Source organism: Mastomys coucha, unplaced genomic scaffold, assembly GCF_008632895.1.
Source record: "Mastomys coucha isolate ucsf_1 unplaced genomic scaffold, UCSF_Mcou_1 pScaffold20, whole genome shotgun sequence".
Lineage (NCBI taxonomy): Eukaryota > Metazoa > Chordata > Mammalia > Rodentia > Muridae > Mastomys > Mastomys coucha.
Window position 1 is genome coordinate 141,022,514 of NW_022196903.1, and position 14,990 is coordinate 141,037,503.

General features: G+C 43.7%; 1 protein-coding gene across 12 annotated transcripts in view; it reads left to right on the top strand.

The window, feature by feature from the left end:
* The window catches only part of Ppfibp1 (PPFIA binding protein 1), a 149,657-nt gene that overhangs the window by 106,102 nt on the left and 28,565 nt on the right, over window positions 1-14,990 (top strand). For 6 of the 12 annotated variants that reach the window (XM_031383912.1, XM_031383911.1, XM_031383917.1 and 3 more), the window contains 8 exons: window positions 3,742-3,828; window positions 5,404-5,517; window positions 6,283-6,414; window positions 9,240-9,332; window positions 9,644-9,736; window positions 11,000-11,114; window positions 12,579-12,611; window positions 13,822-13,883. In XM_031383912.1, the coding sequence (XP_031239772.1) occupies window positions 3,742-3,828; window positions 5,404-5,517; window positions 6,283-6,414; window positions 9,240-9,332; window positions 9,644-9,736; window positions 11,000-11,114; window positions 12,579-12,611; window positions 13,822-13,883 (729 nt within the window). The remainder of the gene's footprint in view (window positions 1-3,741; window positions 3,829-5,403; window positions 5,518-6,282; window positions 6,415-9,239; window positions 9,333-9,643; window positions 9,737-10,999; window positions 11,115-12,578; window positions 12,612-13,821; window positions 13,884-14,990) is intronic. The other 6 variants (XM_031383918.1, XM_031383923.1, XM_031383919.1 and 3 more) reach the window with 3 other exon arrangements.

A 14,990-nucleotide genomic window follows, 5' to 3' on the forward strand; every position in this document is an offset into this window, starting at 1 on the left:
TTTTTTTTTTGCTTTGGGTTCCTCTGGTGAATATTAATGCTTCAGAAATACCAGCCAATCTTGAGTATTATAAGCATTCATAAATACCGGGACATTACTGATTTGTTTGCTCGTTTTGAGTCAGTTCTCAGCATTTCACTTTGGAGAAGTGGTTTTGAAATACCTCATTCTGTCATATTTGGCTTGAAAGAAAATGATGCTAATTTGGCTAGAGTTTCTTGCTCTCAGAATAAAGGAGCAGGGGGATGTAGTTCAGCACTGGAGCATGTGAGCATTTCTGTGTGGTGAGGTCTTCCACATAAGTGCCTCCCTGTGATGAGTGCTTCCTTGTGAGGCCCTGGGTTCAAATGCCAGTCAGAGCCACAGGAGAAAAACCAATGGATACTTTTTTGTTTCTACTTAGTGGCACATGACTGTAGCCAGAGTATGTAAGATGCTAAGGCATATTTGTTTGTGGCCAGCCTAGGGAGCTCCGTCCTATTTTTTTTTTTTTTTTGAAGAGACAAAAGAGAAAGCTGTACCTCTTGTGTTCACTGAACAGAGAGCATTTTTAATGTAATAAAATGTGTTTATAAAACATCACTTGCATGGAATTTTAAAAACAGATGCCTCACAATGTGTGTAATCAGAATTAGGAGCTGAAAGCTGTCCAGTGCCTCTGCACTTCATGGACTAGAATATCTACTGTGTGTCAGCGTCTGCTTCTCCACTTTATAGACTAGAACATCCACTGTGTGTCAGGGTCTGCCTCTGCACCTCATAGACTAGAACATCCACTGTGTGTCAGCCTCTGTCTTTGCACCTCATAGACTAGAACATCCACTGTGTGTCAGGGTCTGCCTCAGCCCCTCATAGACTAGAACATCCACTGTGTGTCAGAGTCTGCCTCTGCACCTTATAGACTAGAATGTCCACTGTGTGTCAGCGTCTGCCTCTGCAACTCATAGACTAGAACGTCCACTGTGTGTCAGCGTCTGCCTCTGCACCTCATAGACTAGAATGTCCACTGTGTGTCAGCGTCTGCCTCTGCAACTCATAGACTAGAACATCCACTGTGTGTCAGGGTCTGCCTCTACACCTCATAGACTAGAACATCCACTGTGTGTCAGGGTCTGCCTCTGCACCTCATAGACTAGAACATCCACTGTGTGTCAGGGTCTGCCTCTGTACCTCATAGACTAGAACGTCCACTGTGTGTCAGCGTCTGCCTCAGCCCCTCATAGACTAGAACATCCACTGTGTGTCAGGGTCTGCCTCTACACCTCATAGACTAGAACATCCACTGTGTGTCAGGGTCTGCCTCAGCCCCTCATAGACTAGAACATCCACTGTGTGTCAGGGTCTGCCTCAGCCCCTCATAGACTAGAATGTCCACTGTGTGTTTGGCTATCCTCCAGAAGACTGCTTCATTTTCATGATCCCCAGGAGGTGTAGGTCATTCTGACTACTCCATCAGACTCTGGGAAGTTAATTCTGGGCTGGAGTGAGTAGTATGGATAGAGTTGTACAATGGTAATGGTGCAGGTATGTGGTCGAGCAACTGATGTTAACATTACACCCACTCAAAACATGCACTGCACACTTGCTAAATTAGCTTCTGAGTTTTCTGTGAAGTCTTAGGAAATGTAACCCAGTGTGTCTCCATTTTCAGAAGAAACACCCCAAATTTAATCTTTCCTTCTTTTTCTTCTTCCTCCTGACTTCTTTCTCCCCTGTGTTTTGTTTTCAAGATAATGACATTTGTTACTCCCAGAACTGAAATAGGAATCTGGAGAGGCAGAATAAATGAAGGTTAATTCTGGAGAAATAGATGTCACATTGGATGTGCCCTGGGGAAGAAGAGTGTACAGTTTCTGCTGTTTGTTTGTTTGTTTGTTCATTTGTTCTGGTTCTAACTCTGAAGAGACTGTTTGTGGTTGAATTCTAGATGCCCCTACCTATCCATTTTGTATTTCTTCTGGCTTTATCTCTGTTGTATTGAAAGAACTATTCAGGGAATCTTATGGCTGTAATATATAATGTAGCTAGGAAATTATGAGGAATATATCCCAAGCTGGGCATAGTGGCTCATATCTGTAATCCCAGGAGGCTAAAGCAGGAGGATTATTCCTGACATCCTGGAGAGGGGGGGGCAGTGGAAGAAAGAGGGGAGAGGAAAGGGGGGTGTCTTATATACTATTATGTTTCAGAGTGACAATTTTATGTGTCTTACTCTTTGTGAGACTTCGCAAATGTGCCATTCATGACTTGGACATGAAAACAATGGAAGAAAAGGCCAGGCACTGTGGCCCATACTTTCAATCTGAGCAGTTGGGAGGCCAAAGCAAGTGAATCTCTATGAGATTGAGGCCAGCCTGACCTATGTAGTGAGTTCTAGGTCACCCTGCTTTACATAGTGAGGTCCAGGACAGTCTGATCTACATAGTGAGGTCCAGGACAGCCAGGGCTGCATAGGATGACTGTGTCTCAAAAATAAATAAACAAAAATAAAAAGTGTAGGAAAAAGTCTGTACTTCCTTGGACAGTGTACTATGCATAATATACAAAGTGGGGTTTTAACAAAAAGCAGCAGAAGGGGGAAGAGTGGTAAGGTGAACATGGGCAAACACTGAGCCAGATACCAGGAAGGTACAAGCTGATGGCCAGGTTTTGCCTAGCTTCTGATCTTAGCGTTGTATAAACTGATCAACATTTAAGAAGTTAGTGAAGCCAAGATGGAAAACAGTTGCAAAGCTGGTAGGCCAAGCTCTCCAATACCAGCAGGGGAATCACTCTGGACTGAGTGAGCTTCAGTGGGGAGACAGACAGGCTTCTGAAGGCTTTCTAGGCGGGAGCCTTTATCTTACGATTTCATCTTGTGACTTTTAGAGCTAAATGGACAGGAAGAAGCCCGGCAGACGTCATCCCTGTGTCTGCTCCATTAACAGGCATTGGCAGTCCAGTGTGGAACCTGGGGATGGAGTGGTAGGAACAGGAGGCCATCACAGGTCGTGATCACTGTTCCACACCCAGAATTAGTGACAGGGATCATTCAGGGACAAACAGAGCACTGTCCTCTACTAGGAAGGCAGAACTTTGTTTTCCCTAGGGTGGAGCCTATGGCTACTGGAACATTCCAGCTGCTGCTGCTTTTTATAGGCTGTACTGGTTAGCTTTCTGTGAACTTGACACACTCAGAGTAATTTGGGAAGAAAAGGTGTCCATCGTCATGCCAACGTGTACACAAGCCTGTGGGATGTATTCTTAATTAATGATTATGTGGAAGGTCCAGCCCACTGGGATGGGGGACATTTCTGGGCAGACAGTCTTGGGTTGTACAAACAGGGCTGTGAGGAGCAAGCCAGTAAGCAGCGCTCCTCTAAGGCCTCTGCTTCAGTTCTTGCCCTGACTGCCCTTCATGGTGGACTGACTATAAGGTGAAATAAACCCTTTCCCTCTCAAGTTGTTTTTGGTCAGTGGTTTTCCACAGCAGTATGTTTAGAACCAAGACGGGGTACTTGTTTTGTTTACTCAGAAATGGGGTAAGGCCAGTGAGTTGTGTTTAGTTGCTCAGTTGTGTATACGCATTCACCGTGCCTGTCATGCTTAGTTTGAAGTCAGTCAATTCTTATATTTTCCATCCATGCCAGTGACAGTGGTGCTGAATTTAATTCAGGCCCCTGGAGTTTAATCAGTTTTACTGATTCAGAACATGGAATTCTAAGTGAGAGTTGACCTTACCTATGTTATTTTCCCGTTCAGACAAATGGACACCTACCTGGGAACGGAGATGTGTATCAAGAAAGGCTAGCACGTCTAGAAAACGACAAGGAATCCCTCGTTCTTCAGGCAAGTGGCACTTGAGGCCGTTCTTTCTCAGCACACGTCCTTGCAACTTTGGATCACATATATGTGCAACACCTGTATTAGCACCCGTAGTAAACATGCCATCTAAGCAATATAACAACTGTTCATGTGCATTTACATTGTACTGGGGAGCCTGCGACTGAGAGCATGAGGAAGATGTGTGGGCTGTATGTATGTGAATATACTGCTGCTCCATGAAGGACTTCAGCATACAGACTGATGTCTGCAGGGATTCTTGAACCAGCCGCAGACAGATGCCAAGGGAAGACTACTCTCACAGACTGCTGAAAATGAAACACTGAATTTGTTCAGCAGCCCAGCCGGCCGCTGAAGGAAGTAGCCCAGTGGAGTAGTGGGCAGCTGTGGTGTCAGTGTCTGTAATCCCAGCACTTAGGAGGCCAAGGCAGAGACTTGCCATGAATGAGACCAGCCTGGCCTATAGCCTCAGATCCTATCTCACAAACAAGAAGTGGAGTGCTAGGCCAGCCAGCCATACCCAAGAGTGTGCAGGCAGGGCTGGCTGGGGCCAGCTTGTCACCCAGTCCTCAGGAGTAGGTCAGACTGTGTGCCACTTGAGATAATTTAGTATGTCTCCTGCTGTCAGATCTGATTTTACATACATTTCAGCTGGAAATCCAGATCTGTGAATACCCACAGTATAAAAATCTCTTGCCTGAATATATATTAACTTTCCATCTTTTAAAATGATACACGAACCATACAAAGCAGCCGAGTGGAACCTACTGCTGTTAGAAAGGACTGTGGGGGTATGTTTGCTTGCTTCCTCATGGTGTTTCTAAGTGCAGAGCAAATGTCTTTATTTTTATGTTTCGAACTAACTGGATCAAAGTATATTTACTCAGCTGGTATCACAGGGGAGACTTGTAGACCTGCATGGAACCCTGAGGATGAAGGATGAGCTTCACTGTTTGGTTCTTGGGCATGTGGTGCGGTACCCTGGCTTTTTCCTTTTCCTCTTTGGTGCTGGGACCTGAACTCATGCTAAGTGCACCGCAGCACTTGTCCGCTGCCCTTACTTTAACCACACTTGTGACTGTTCATCTTGGAAGAGCTTGTAGAATTTGAGGTCTTTATTCACTTTGGCTCCTTTCATTATTGACTTGTGAGATCTGAGTGGTCCTTACTGCCTGTTTCCAACATGGGCCTCGCTCCCTCTGTGACTCTATACTCCTAGTCTCTCACCATCAGATTTTCCTAATGACAGCTGAAGGGGTATTAATGTGTAAAGAAACTCACCAGCACTAAGTTTCTCCTAAATTGAATAGGAATCCTTGGGCCAGAAGACAGCATAGGGCTGCTGAGCCCGCCTGGTGGTAGAGGGCCTGCCTATCCTAGCTTGCACAAGCTGTGGACTTGATCCACACAAAGCAAAAGATAAATAGCAAAGGGTAGAACCACTGTCCTCTTGTTAAAAGCCTGGTATGTTTTAAACCACCATGAGTGATGGATCTTAGTCCTCATTCCAGTTAGAGAATGAGCCATGCCTTGGGACACAGCCTTTCAAACTCATTGTAGCCTTTTGCTCTAAATTAATAGGTAAGTGTGTTGACAGACCAGGTGGAGGCTCAGGGAGAGAAGATTCGGGATTTGGAGTTTTGTCTTGAAGAGCACAGAGAGAAGCTGAATGCCACTGAAGAAATGCTGCAGCAGGTAGGGACTGAAGCCGGTGTGGGGAGGGGCTGCTGAACTGTGTTACCTGAGGTGCGACATTCTTGTCTTGTCTCAGCTTCAGTAAACTGCAGAATTCCTAGACTGTGGTGTTTAGAGTGTCAGAGTCTAAAATGGCAGAGACACACAATGTTGTGCAGTTAGGAGAGAATGCAATGTGACAGGAACTATAAGTTGATCTTTTGCGCTCATATTATTTCTAACTCTCAACCATGAGATGAAAAACACCATATGCCGCTTGTTTAGGCAAAAACTCACTCACACACACATGCACCCAGTGTGCACACAGGCTTGTGGAAGAGAAGCCTGCGATGCAGCAGAGGAGCTGCTGCTGTCGAATGTCAGTCTGTACTATTGCCTGCCTGTGAGACTTGACAGGCTCCGACCTCCCTGTCCTCGTGACCTAGGCTTCCATGTTCCTAGAAACCCTGATAAATGAGGCTGATAAGCTTTTCTTCCTCATGAGACTGTTGCAGGGACTGAACTCATGAACATGTCTCCCAGTCTGTGGCATGCACCAGGCACAGCACATCAGTGCTGTCATTAGGCTCTGGAGTTTGCCAGATGTGTCTCCCCAACACCCTGATGACATGTGTAGTTCTGTTCAGAAGAGGCCACTAGACTAAGTGCTCCTCAGCTGTGTGGTGTGTAGCCGTACTTCACCCAAAGTCTACACTCAACTATTGCATTGCCGCCACGACAGAAATTGGTAATATAACAGCTTGTGAATATCTGGAATTCTAACAGGAGCTTCTGAGTAGGACTTCCTTGGAGACACAGAAGCTGGAGCTGATGGCTGAGATCTCTAACTTGAAGTTAAAACTGACGGCCGTAGAGAAGGACAGGCTGGATTATGAAGATAGGTTCAGAGACACAGAGGTAAGTAGCGTCTGCTCGTTCTCTCTCTCTCTTCCCCCCTCCCTTCTCTTCCTCTCTCCATAGCCCTCACTGTGCTTTTTAGAGCAAGTGAACTGCTCATTCTCTTTAACAGGCTGATTAAGGCTTTTTAACCTTCCGTTGATATTTGAGACGTGGTTTCTCTATGTAGCTCTGCTGTCCTGGATCTCACATTGTAGACCAGGCTGGCCTCAAACTCAAACTCCACCTGCCTCTGCCTCCCAAGTGCTGGGATTAAAGGTGTGTGCCAGCACTCTCCAGCTTTACTTTAACAGTTCCTATATATATTATGTGTGTGTATATATGCATATATATGTACACTTATGCATATATGTGTACATATGTGTGTATGTATATTTCCATATATGTAAATAGTCTTCCCTTTCCTTACCCTGTCATCCTTGCCTTCACAGTCACTGTTGAACCTGCATAGTGGCTGGGGCTGCAGGGCTGGGAACTAGGAGGCTGGAGGGAAATAGGGGAGTTGAGGAGGCTGTCCACACTATGGAGGCAGAATCTTGCCTGGTGTACTGCGTGAACTGCAGCAGGTATTTGTCATGCCTTGTTTCTCCCTGCTTCTGTCTTCTATGTTCTCATTCAATGACTCTGTGAACACACCTCTAGAAAACACAATCTTGATCATTTCCTAAGAAATAATCCACACTGCTGATATAAGGGAGTATACATATTCACAGGGTATATTGCAGAATATCTGGTAATTGTGGATTTATATTAAAGTAACCAAAATAGCATTCAGACGTTGAAACAGAGTAGAGTATGTACATGTTCTGGCTTCATAGTCCCTTAAAAACAAAACTGTTAGCTGGCTATTCTGTGATCTTGAATCTCTTAACACTGCCAGAATTTTGAGAGTTTGGATATTGGTTTCCAAGAAAATGTTGAAGTAGGTAAGGAAACATTTATAGGCGTTTCCATGACTAGTGCATTAGAATCTTTAAAGTTGAAGATTTGCGCCCCCTTCTGGTATAAGCACAGATGGCTAAAATGGAGAGCTCTGAGCTGATTGATAAGTGCTGTGGTTTAGATTACATTGGTTTTTAAAGATTTTCTTTTCTTTCCTCTTTTTGCATTAAAGAGATAGTTCCATATTTTCCAGCCCGACTTGTCTTGGGCATATCTAGCTTCTCCCAGGGTGGAATTCAGATTCATATTTAATCCATTGCCACCCAAAACCAATTTCTTTTTAAAAAAAAATAGGGAAAAGGCCACTATATAATTTGGTTTTCTATAATTGTTCCTTCCTCTTTGCAGGCATCACTAAAGGAAGGGGTAATGTTTACAGCAGTCCCTGCTAGGAGTTCAAAGCCGCCTGCTAACAATAGCAAAGCCTGAAAGACCAAAGGAAGGAAGGCTATTCCTGACTTCTGTGCAGGGAAGATGAGCTAGCAAGAGAAATGGATTCTTTTTAAACTTGAATTTAGATTATTTGAACAAAATTTGCTAGTACGTTTTTAAAGTGACAGTAGAAATGGTATACAATTATATTCTGTTATGAAATCATTTAGACTTTTAAAATTTTGCACATATAAAATTATGTTATATTGGATATATTAATATATTATATATATATAAGACTATTATCTGCCTTCAAGTTGAGATTGTTGGCTTAAGGAAACTTAAGTTTATATTTTTGTAGACTAGGCAAAAATTATAGAAATCTTCAAATAGCTATAACGTGTCACAGAAAAGAATCTTAAGGTAAACGGCAGTGCCAGAGAAAATCTCGAGTCTGTGTGCAAAGGTGGGGTCCGTAGGCAGTTTTAATATAGAAATGGGTGCTAAGTGGCTTTGTCCATGTCAGACTGCCTTTGTGAGTTAATCACATTTCCGTCATGCCGCAGTGAGCATTGACCATCAATTTGTCACAGCCTAGAACCACCTGTCAACAGTCCCAGTTGAATAATTTGTCTTTGTCAGGTTGGTCTGTGGACATAGTGTGAGGAATTGCCTTGACTGTCTTAACTGCTGTAGGCAGGTCCAGCTCACTGTGGGGCCTCTATCTCCTGCAGTATAGAAAAGCTAGGTGGGCATGAGCCAGGTCAGTGAGCCAGTGAAGGAGCCAGCAAGCAGCATTCATCTGGTTCCTGCCGCTAGGTCCTGGACTTGGTTTCCTGCCCTGGCTTCCCTCAGTGATGGACTGTGACCTGGAAGTATAATTTTATCCCCAAAGCTGCTTTTGGTCAGATTGTTTGATCACAGCAACAGGAAGAAAACAAGGACTCATGACTATAATAAATACCCAAGACAGCTTATAAAGAGATAGTTTTATTTTTGCCCATGGTTTTGGAGATCATAGTCCATGACTAGTGGGTCTCATTGCTTTGAGACAGTGTTGAAGCAGCACATTATCATGAAATGCATGGCAGGAAGCAGAAAAGAGAGCTAGGAGCTGGGGTCCCCAAATCCCTTTTGAGGGGTCCTAATAGTAAAAGATCTCCCCGCAGGCGCTGCTGCTTAAAGACTCCATAAGCTTCAGCACCACACTGGGGACCTGGTCCACACTTCCCACCATAGCATTTCTCTAGTCAGGATCATAAGCATTTCAGGGCTGAGGCACTGGAGACTTAGGTCAGTATTTCAGTGGAAGTGTGCTTTGATGCTTGGGGTAAATTTCACTGGATCTCCTTTTTTAGGGCTGGTTCTCACAACTCATACATCTCCAAGGAGCTGTGCTGGCTTACAGCTTTCTGGCTGCTCCTTTGGTGACTATGTTAGATCCTTTTCTAATTATTATTATTATTATTATTATTATTATTATTATTATTATTAATTTATTTATTTTGCAGGGGTTAATTCAAGAGATCAATGATTTGAGGCTAAAGGTCAGTGACATGGACAGTGACAGACTTCAGTATGAGAAAAAGCTCAAGTCAACTAAAGTGAGTTTCTCTAGGAAAAAAATATTTTTTAAATATGTTCTATCATTCTATGAGCAATATTATTTAAAGAAAATGTTTTCCAATTAGTACATGGTAACAAACATATCTTGCAACTGAACGGTGTTTCTCCCAAGCTGGAGGTGCTTAGTGTACATGCCAGCATTCTCAGTAAATCCAAGGCGTCACTAATCTGCTAGGACACAGCCTGTGGTGTCTGGGTTAGCTGACATTTATGACCTGATGCTGTTTTCTTAGTTATTTGGCTTATCTTTTCTGCCTCGTTTTCTCTCATTCCTCTGTCTCTCTACCAGTCTCTAATGGCCAAACTTTCTAGCATGAAAATCAAGGTGGGTCAGATGCAGTATGAAAAGCAACGGATGGAGCAAAAATGGGAGACACTGAAGGTGTAGTAGACATTTGTGGGAGCGGGCTGCCGCCTCCTGGCATGTGTCGTTCTGCTGTGATGGTGTTTTTAGTAGCATGTGCATTCATTGCGTGTATGTGTGTCACCTGTCTGTTAAAAGTGCATACACCTGATTAAAGGGACAGTGAGAGCGCTAATGTAAATAGTAAACAGGTACAACATAAAAGCATCTGCCTATAAACTTATTTCTTAGTCTGACCCCTAAGTATCGTAAAATAATTAATTGTTAAAAGTTCACCTGTGGAAGAACTCCATCTCGTGTGAACTGGAGCCTGCTCTCCTCTGTTAGGGTCTTCTGGAAGGCCGGTGTGTGTGCGTGCATCCCTTACCATGGCAGGGAAGAGAAGCCACTGCTCAGAAGCCCTGCAGGGAGATGGGGCAGCACCTCTTGCAGGGCTACTAAAAGTTTCTGAACTTGGCTCCATCCTTTCCATCCTTATCGTGGGTCAGGAGTACAGGGTCTCCTGGGTGGGTTTTTCATAACACTGCATGTATAGATAGCTGAATGAAAACTCTGAGACTCAATGCCACACTGAATAAAAGATGCCTGTTGTCATTGCATAACTAATTTCTGTGACAGATTCAGCCTGAAAAATAATGAATTTGCTCAACTAGTATTTTCTAAAGCAAAGCTGAGTTTTAAAATCTTAACAGAATCATCAGGGCCTCAGAAGCTTTTGCAGATACCGTCATTTCAAAAGGAAGACTCAAATCCTTGCTTTCCATTGCTGTAGGAGTCTGCCTTATTCAGTCAGTTATAAAGTGAATTATCTACCTCATGATTTGGCCAGTCACCCCTGATTGCCTCCCTGTGGCTACTGACGCCCGGTGACTATCCCAGAACAATGAGGGTCACTTTGAAATGCTGAAGGAACTAATCAAGCCTTTTTGAATTTGTTTTTTATTTTGCTTTTAAGTATCTTATTTGATCATCTTCTTCAACTAACTTGGTGAGACCTTGATTTAGCGTAAGCAGAACTTTAGAGGGTACCCTGTCCTGGTTATACTTCAGCTTCTTACATTTACCTACAAACTTGAAACATTTACACTGTAATTAGTACAAATTACTTATATTGATAGTGTTTACCATTGCCTCTGTCTAATTTGTGTTTACATGTAAGTTTTTGTGGGTTTTTTGTCTCATTCCCACAGTCTGAGTATTGATTTAAAGGGCTAATATGCTTTATACATATTCCTCTCCTGCCGTAGTCTACAGTTAATAAAATGAATTTATAATTTGTAGGATGAATTGGCGTCTCTAAAAGAGCAACTGGAGGAGAAGGAGTGTGAAGTAAAGAGGCTGCAGGAGAGGCTGGTCTGTAAGGCCAAAGGAGAAGGGATTGAAGTCCTTGATCGAGGTAAGGCTAACTGTGGCACTCAGTGTATCGTCACGATCCTGTAAACTGCAGCAGAGGATCTGATGTTGGGCAATAGAAAAACCACTCCAGTGATAGTTTAAAACATACATTTGGGTCTGATGTAGTACACATCTGCAGCTCTAGCACATGGAAATGGAAGCAGAAGGAATATAGGTTGGACACCAGCCTGGGTGACACAGGGAGACCATGACTCAATTAAAAAAAAAAATCTTGAAATATAATATGTATAATGTCTAGCAGTCCTAGAATGAGTGAATGTATGTATGTATGTATATGTGTGTGTACGTATGTATGTATGTATGTACGTATGTGTATGTGTGTGTATGTACGTGTGTATGTATGTATGTGTGTACGTATGTATGTATGTATGTATGTATGTGTGTGTACGTATGTATGTATGTATGTACGTATGTGTGTGTATGTATGTATGTGTGTGTGTACGTATGTATGTATGTGTGTGTATGTATGTATGTACGTATGTGTGTGTATGTATGTATATGTGTGTGTATGTATGTATGTATGTACATATGTGTGTATGTATGTATGTATATAGCTAGCAGTTTCTGACTCATTTGGACAGATGGATTCTAGTTGGTGGAGTTTTATCTCATGCCATGCAATGTATGGAAACAAGTTACGTTCTGTACCTATTCCCTTATCCATCAGAAAACTCAGCCTTACAGAAGTGGGTTTTCCTCCCTGGATTTAGACATAAGTAAAATAACATTACAGGGCATTCAGAAGTAGACCACAGCTTTAGGGTTGAATCTGCTGCTCACACACTGTACCAGGGAACCCATAATGCCAGTCTCACTTTCAGAGTTTACCAACAGAATGGACTGAGTGAGTACACATGACTAGAGATGTATTTGGGGTGCTGCCCACACAGAGTTGGCGACTGGAGCCAGTGTGAACTGCTCATTGTCAGCATGGGACCAACTGAGTTCAGAGTCTGAGTACAAGGTTTAGATACCACATAGCAGTCTGACCCTGATACTGTCAGCAGTGGACCTGTCTCCTTGAGCAGGGGACACACTGTTTCAGTGATGTTGGACCCGAGTGCTTAATTGGATGCTACATGTAGTCAGGAGGACCAGGTATCAAACTAACATTTAGGAAAACTTACCAGAGTGACATTAGCCAGTTCACATCATGGTTGGTTGACCCTGAGGCCTAATGTCCACAATGAAGCAGCGCGGTTCAGAAGGATGAAGCTCCAGTGTAGCAGCTTGGGAGCCACACAGCCATTCTTTCCGAGGATCCAGCACTGTGCTTGCTGCCCCTGCCAGCCTCAGAGTCACGTGGGGTGCTTCATGCTCTGGGTTTTTTGTGAGATTTAGAGTCCCAGCATTTATGTAAAAGGAAACCAAATACTAGTACTTATAAGATAGTGTTTTGTTATAATAAATGCTAACTCCCAATCTGATGGGTTTTCCTGTGCAGATGAAAATATTAAAAAGAAGCTCAAAGAGAAAAGTAAGGTTTTGGTGTATCTCCATCAGCTTCTCATTCGTCATCAGAGCCACTCTTTGCATGCTTAAAACATTTCTGTCACAGAAGTGCAGCTGCTTCATCCATAGCCCCTCATTTCTTCACGGGGTACAAGACAGAGAGGCTAGATAGACGGGCCATAAAGCAAGGAGGAAAAGATCATCTTACAGGTTTTTGCTGCAGCCCATTCACTTCCCAGAGTGCAGCACACACAGAGGAGTGGGCTCAGAAAGTGCTCTCTGTGGGGCAGGTGGTGCAGGCACAGAAGAGAAGGCACCACACCAGCGCTCGTGGGTGAGCTTCGCTGGGTCTGGTATGAAACTCACTATTTAGCTGAGGTCTACATTAGAAGCTTTATGGAGCCTGAGCTATTTAGTGCACATAAAGATAAATCCTTAATTCACCACAGAGAGTGAATTATTAGCGTAAAGAAACTTGCTTGAAACAAACAAACCAGCAGCAAGCCTCAGTTCCTTCTTGACAGTGTATCCACGAGTTTATAAAATCACCTGTGCTGTCCCTGCAGAAGCAGGTGACTCCAGGTGAATATTTTCCTGTTTCCATACTTTAACCATAGGTTTGCTTTGGGGTTAAACGGTCATTTTTATTAAAGTGACACTTTTGTGTTTGGTTATCAGATTTTAAGGAAGTCACGTTGTGCATGCTGTGATTTATTGTCTTGATTTCTGTTTTAAAATGGTGTTGGAAATGAGGCGTATAGATGAAGCAAGGTGCTCTTCCCTCTGTGGCACTATAGCTGGCTTCTCAGCATGACTACTCCTGTGAGCACCACATCGCTCGGCCTCTTACCATGGTTCTCCAGCTTGGTTATGACAGCACTGTCCCTCAGCCTTGGTCATCGTGAATACCATCCATCCGTTGCTCTCACCCACTGCCCACAGCTTCCTTTTTTGAAAACTCAGTGCTGTCATTGTGGCTGCGCCCACATTTCATCCTCAGTGTTTAAAGGAAGACTTCTCTAAGTGAGGGCATCTCCTACCTCCCCACACTGTTATCTGTCTGTTATCACAACTATGTGGGTGGGTTAGACAGTGTCATCCTTTATTGTTCCCAAAGGAGGATCGTTGCCACGTGTACCTTGGAACTTGTCAGGCAGAAGAGCAAGTGTCTTCCCACACAGATTAGCTGCCTCCTAACAATGTCGCTCTGTCCTAACAATGTTGTATGCTTTCAGACATTGAAGTGCAGAAAATGAAGAGAGCAGTGGAGTCCCTGATGGCAGCAAATGAAGAAAAGGTACCAAGTGTGACTCAGATACTGCGCTTTGTTTATGCTCTGCAGCATCCTGGCTGTTCCACGTAGACCTTGACTTACCTCAGCTGGGCAGGACATGAAGGGACCTTCCTTGTCTCTCCTGCCTGAGTGTGCCCAGGCTCAGTGATGACAGTGTGACTGTGGCCGTGTGCACACAGTAATGAGGCCAGCAACTCAGATTCCAATGAAATTCCCATGCTCTCTTTCCTCTTCTGAATTTAGGAAATATTTAGACCATTGGACTTCCTTATATTCAGATGAGAAGAGAAATAGTACATTCTGGAAATTCTAGGCTAACAAGACCTCTCAAGGGTGGAGCCCAACTTCACAGAGGTGCACACAGCCACAGAGAGAAGGCATCAGTGCTACTGTGAAATCATAGTTACTTTCTTTATATTCCTGACTTCTTTTACATCTGGAAATGTCTTGCCCTTCCTGGAAAGTAAAATAACAGAGAGCAGACACAGGCCAGGCCCCTGGATCATTCTCGGTCCCTGCCTTTGTCTTCAGCATATTGGCCTAATGCCTGTGTTATTAGGGCTCCTTACCGTGCTCAGTTTTCCTCACCCATATTTGGCTTTCATCCTGCTAGAAGCATGGGGTGGTGTCTTTCTTACAACCGACCTGACCTGATCCTGGCTGCCTAACAGGGTCCAGCTTATAACATCAGGACTGCTTTCTCCTGTGTCCCTTAGGGACTGGAACAAAGGGACATGTCCCAGAAAAGACTAATTCCAAGGAGTACAAAACTGCAGAATGCCAAGAGATAGTTGCTCTTCCTCATCACAACCTACTCCACCCACTCCCCAAGTTCTAGGTTACATTTGCCACACCTGGCTTCTGTGTGGAGGATGCTGGTAATCTCAGCTCTAGAATTTTATCCACTGGCATCAAACACAAGTCATCAGGCTTGACACCTGTTCTCCCACCACTGAGCTATCTCACTGGCCCTGATATTTTTCTTTTTTGTTAAATGCTGTTATATCAATTTTGTTTTTAAAGATGACAGTATAAGAATATGTAACATCACAGGTGCTGGTTCTGTCTCTGAAACACACAGGAAAAATACAGACATTGACACATTTGCTG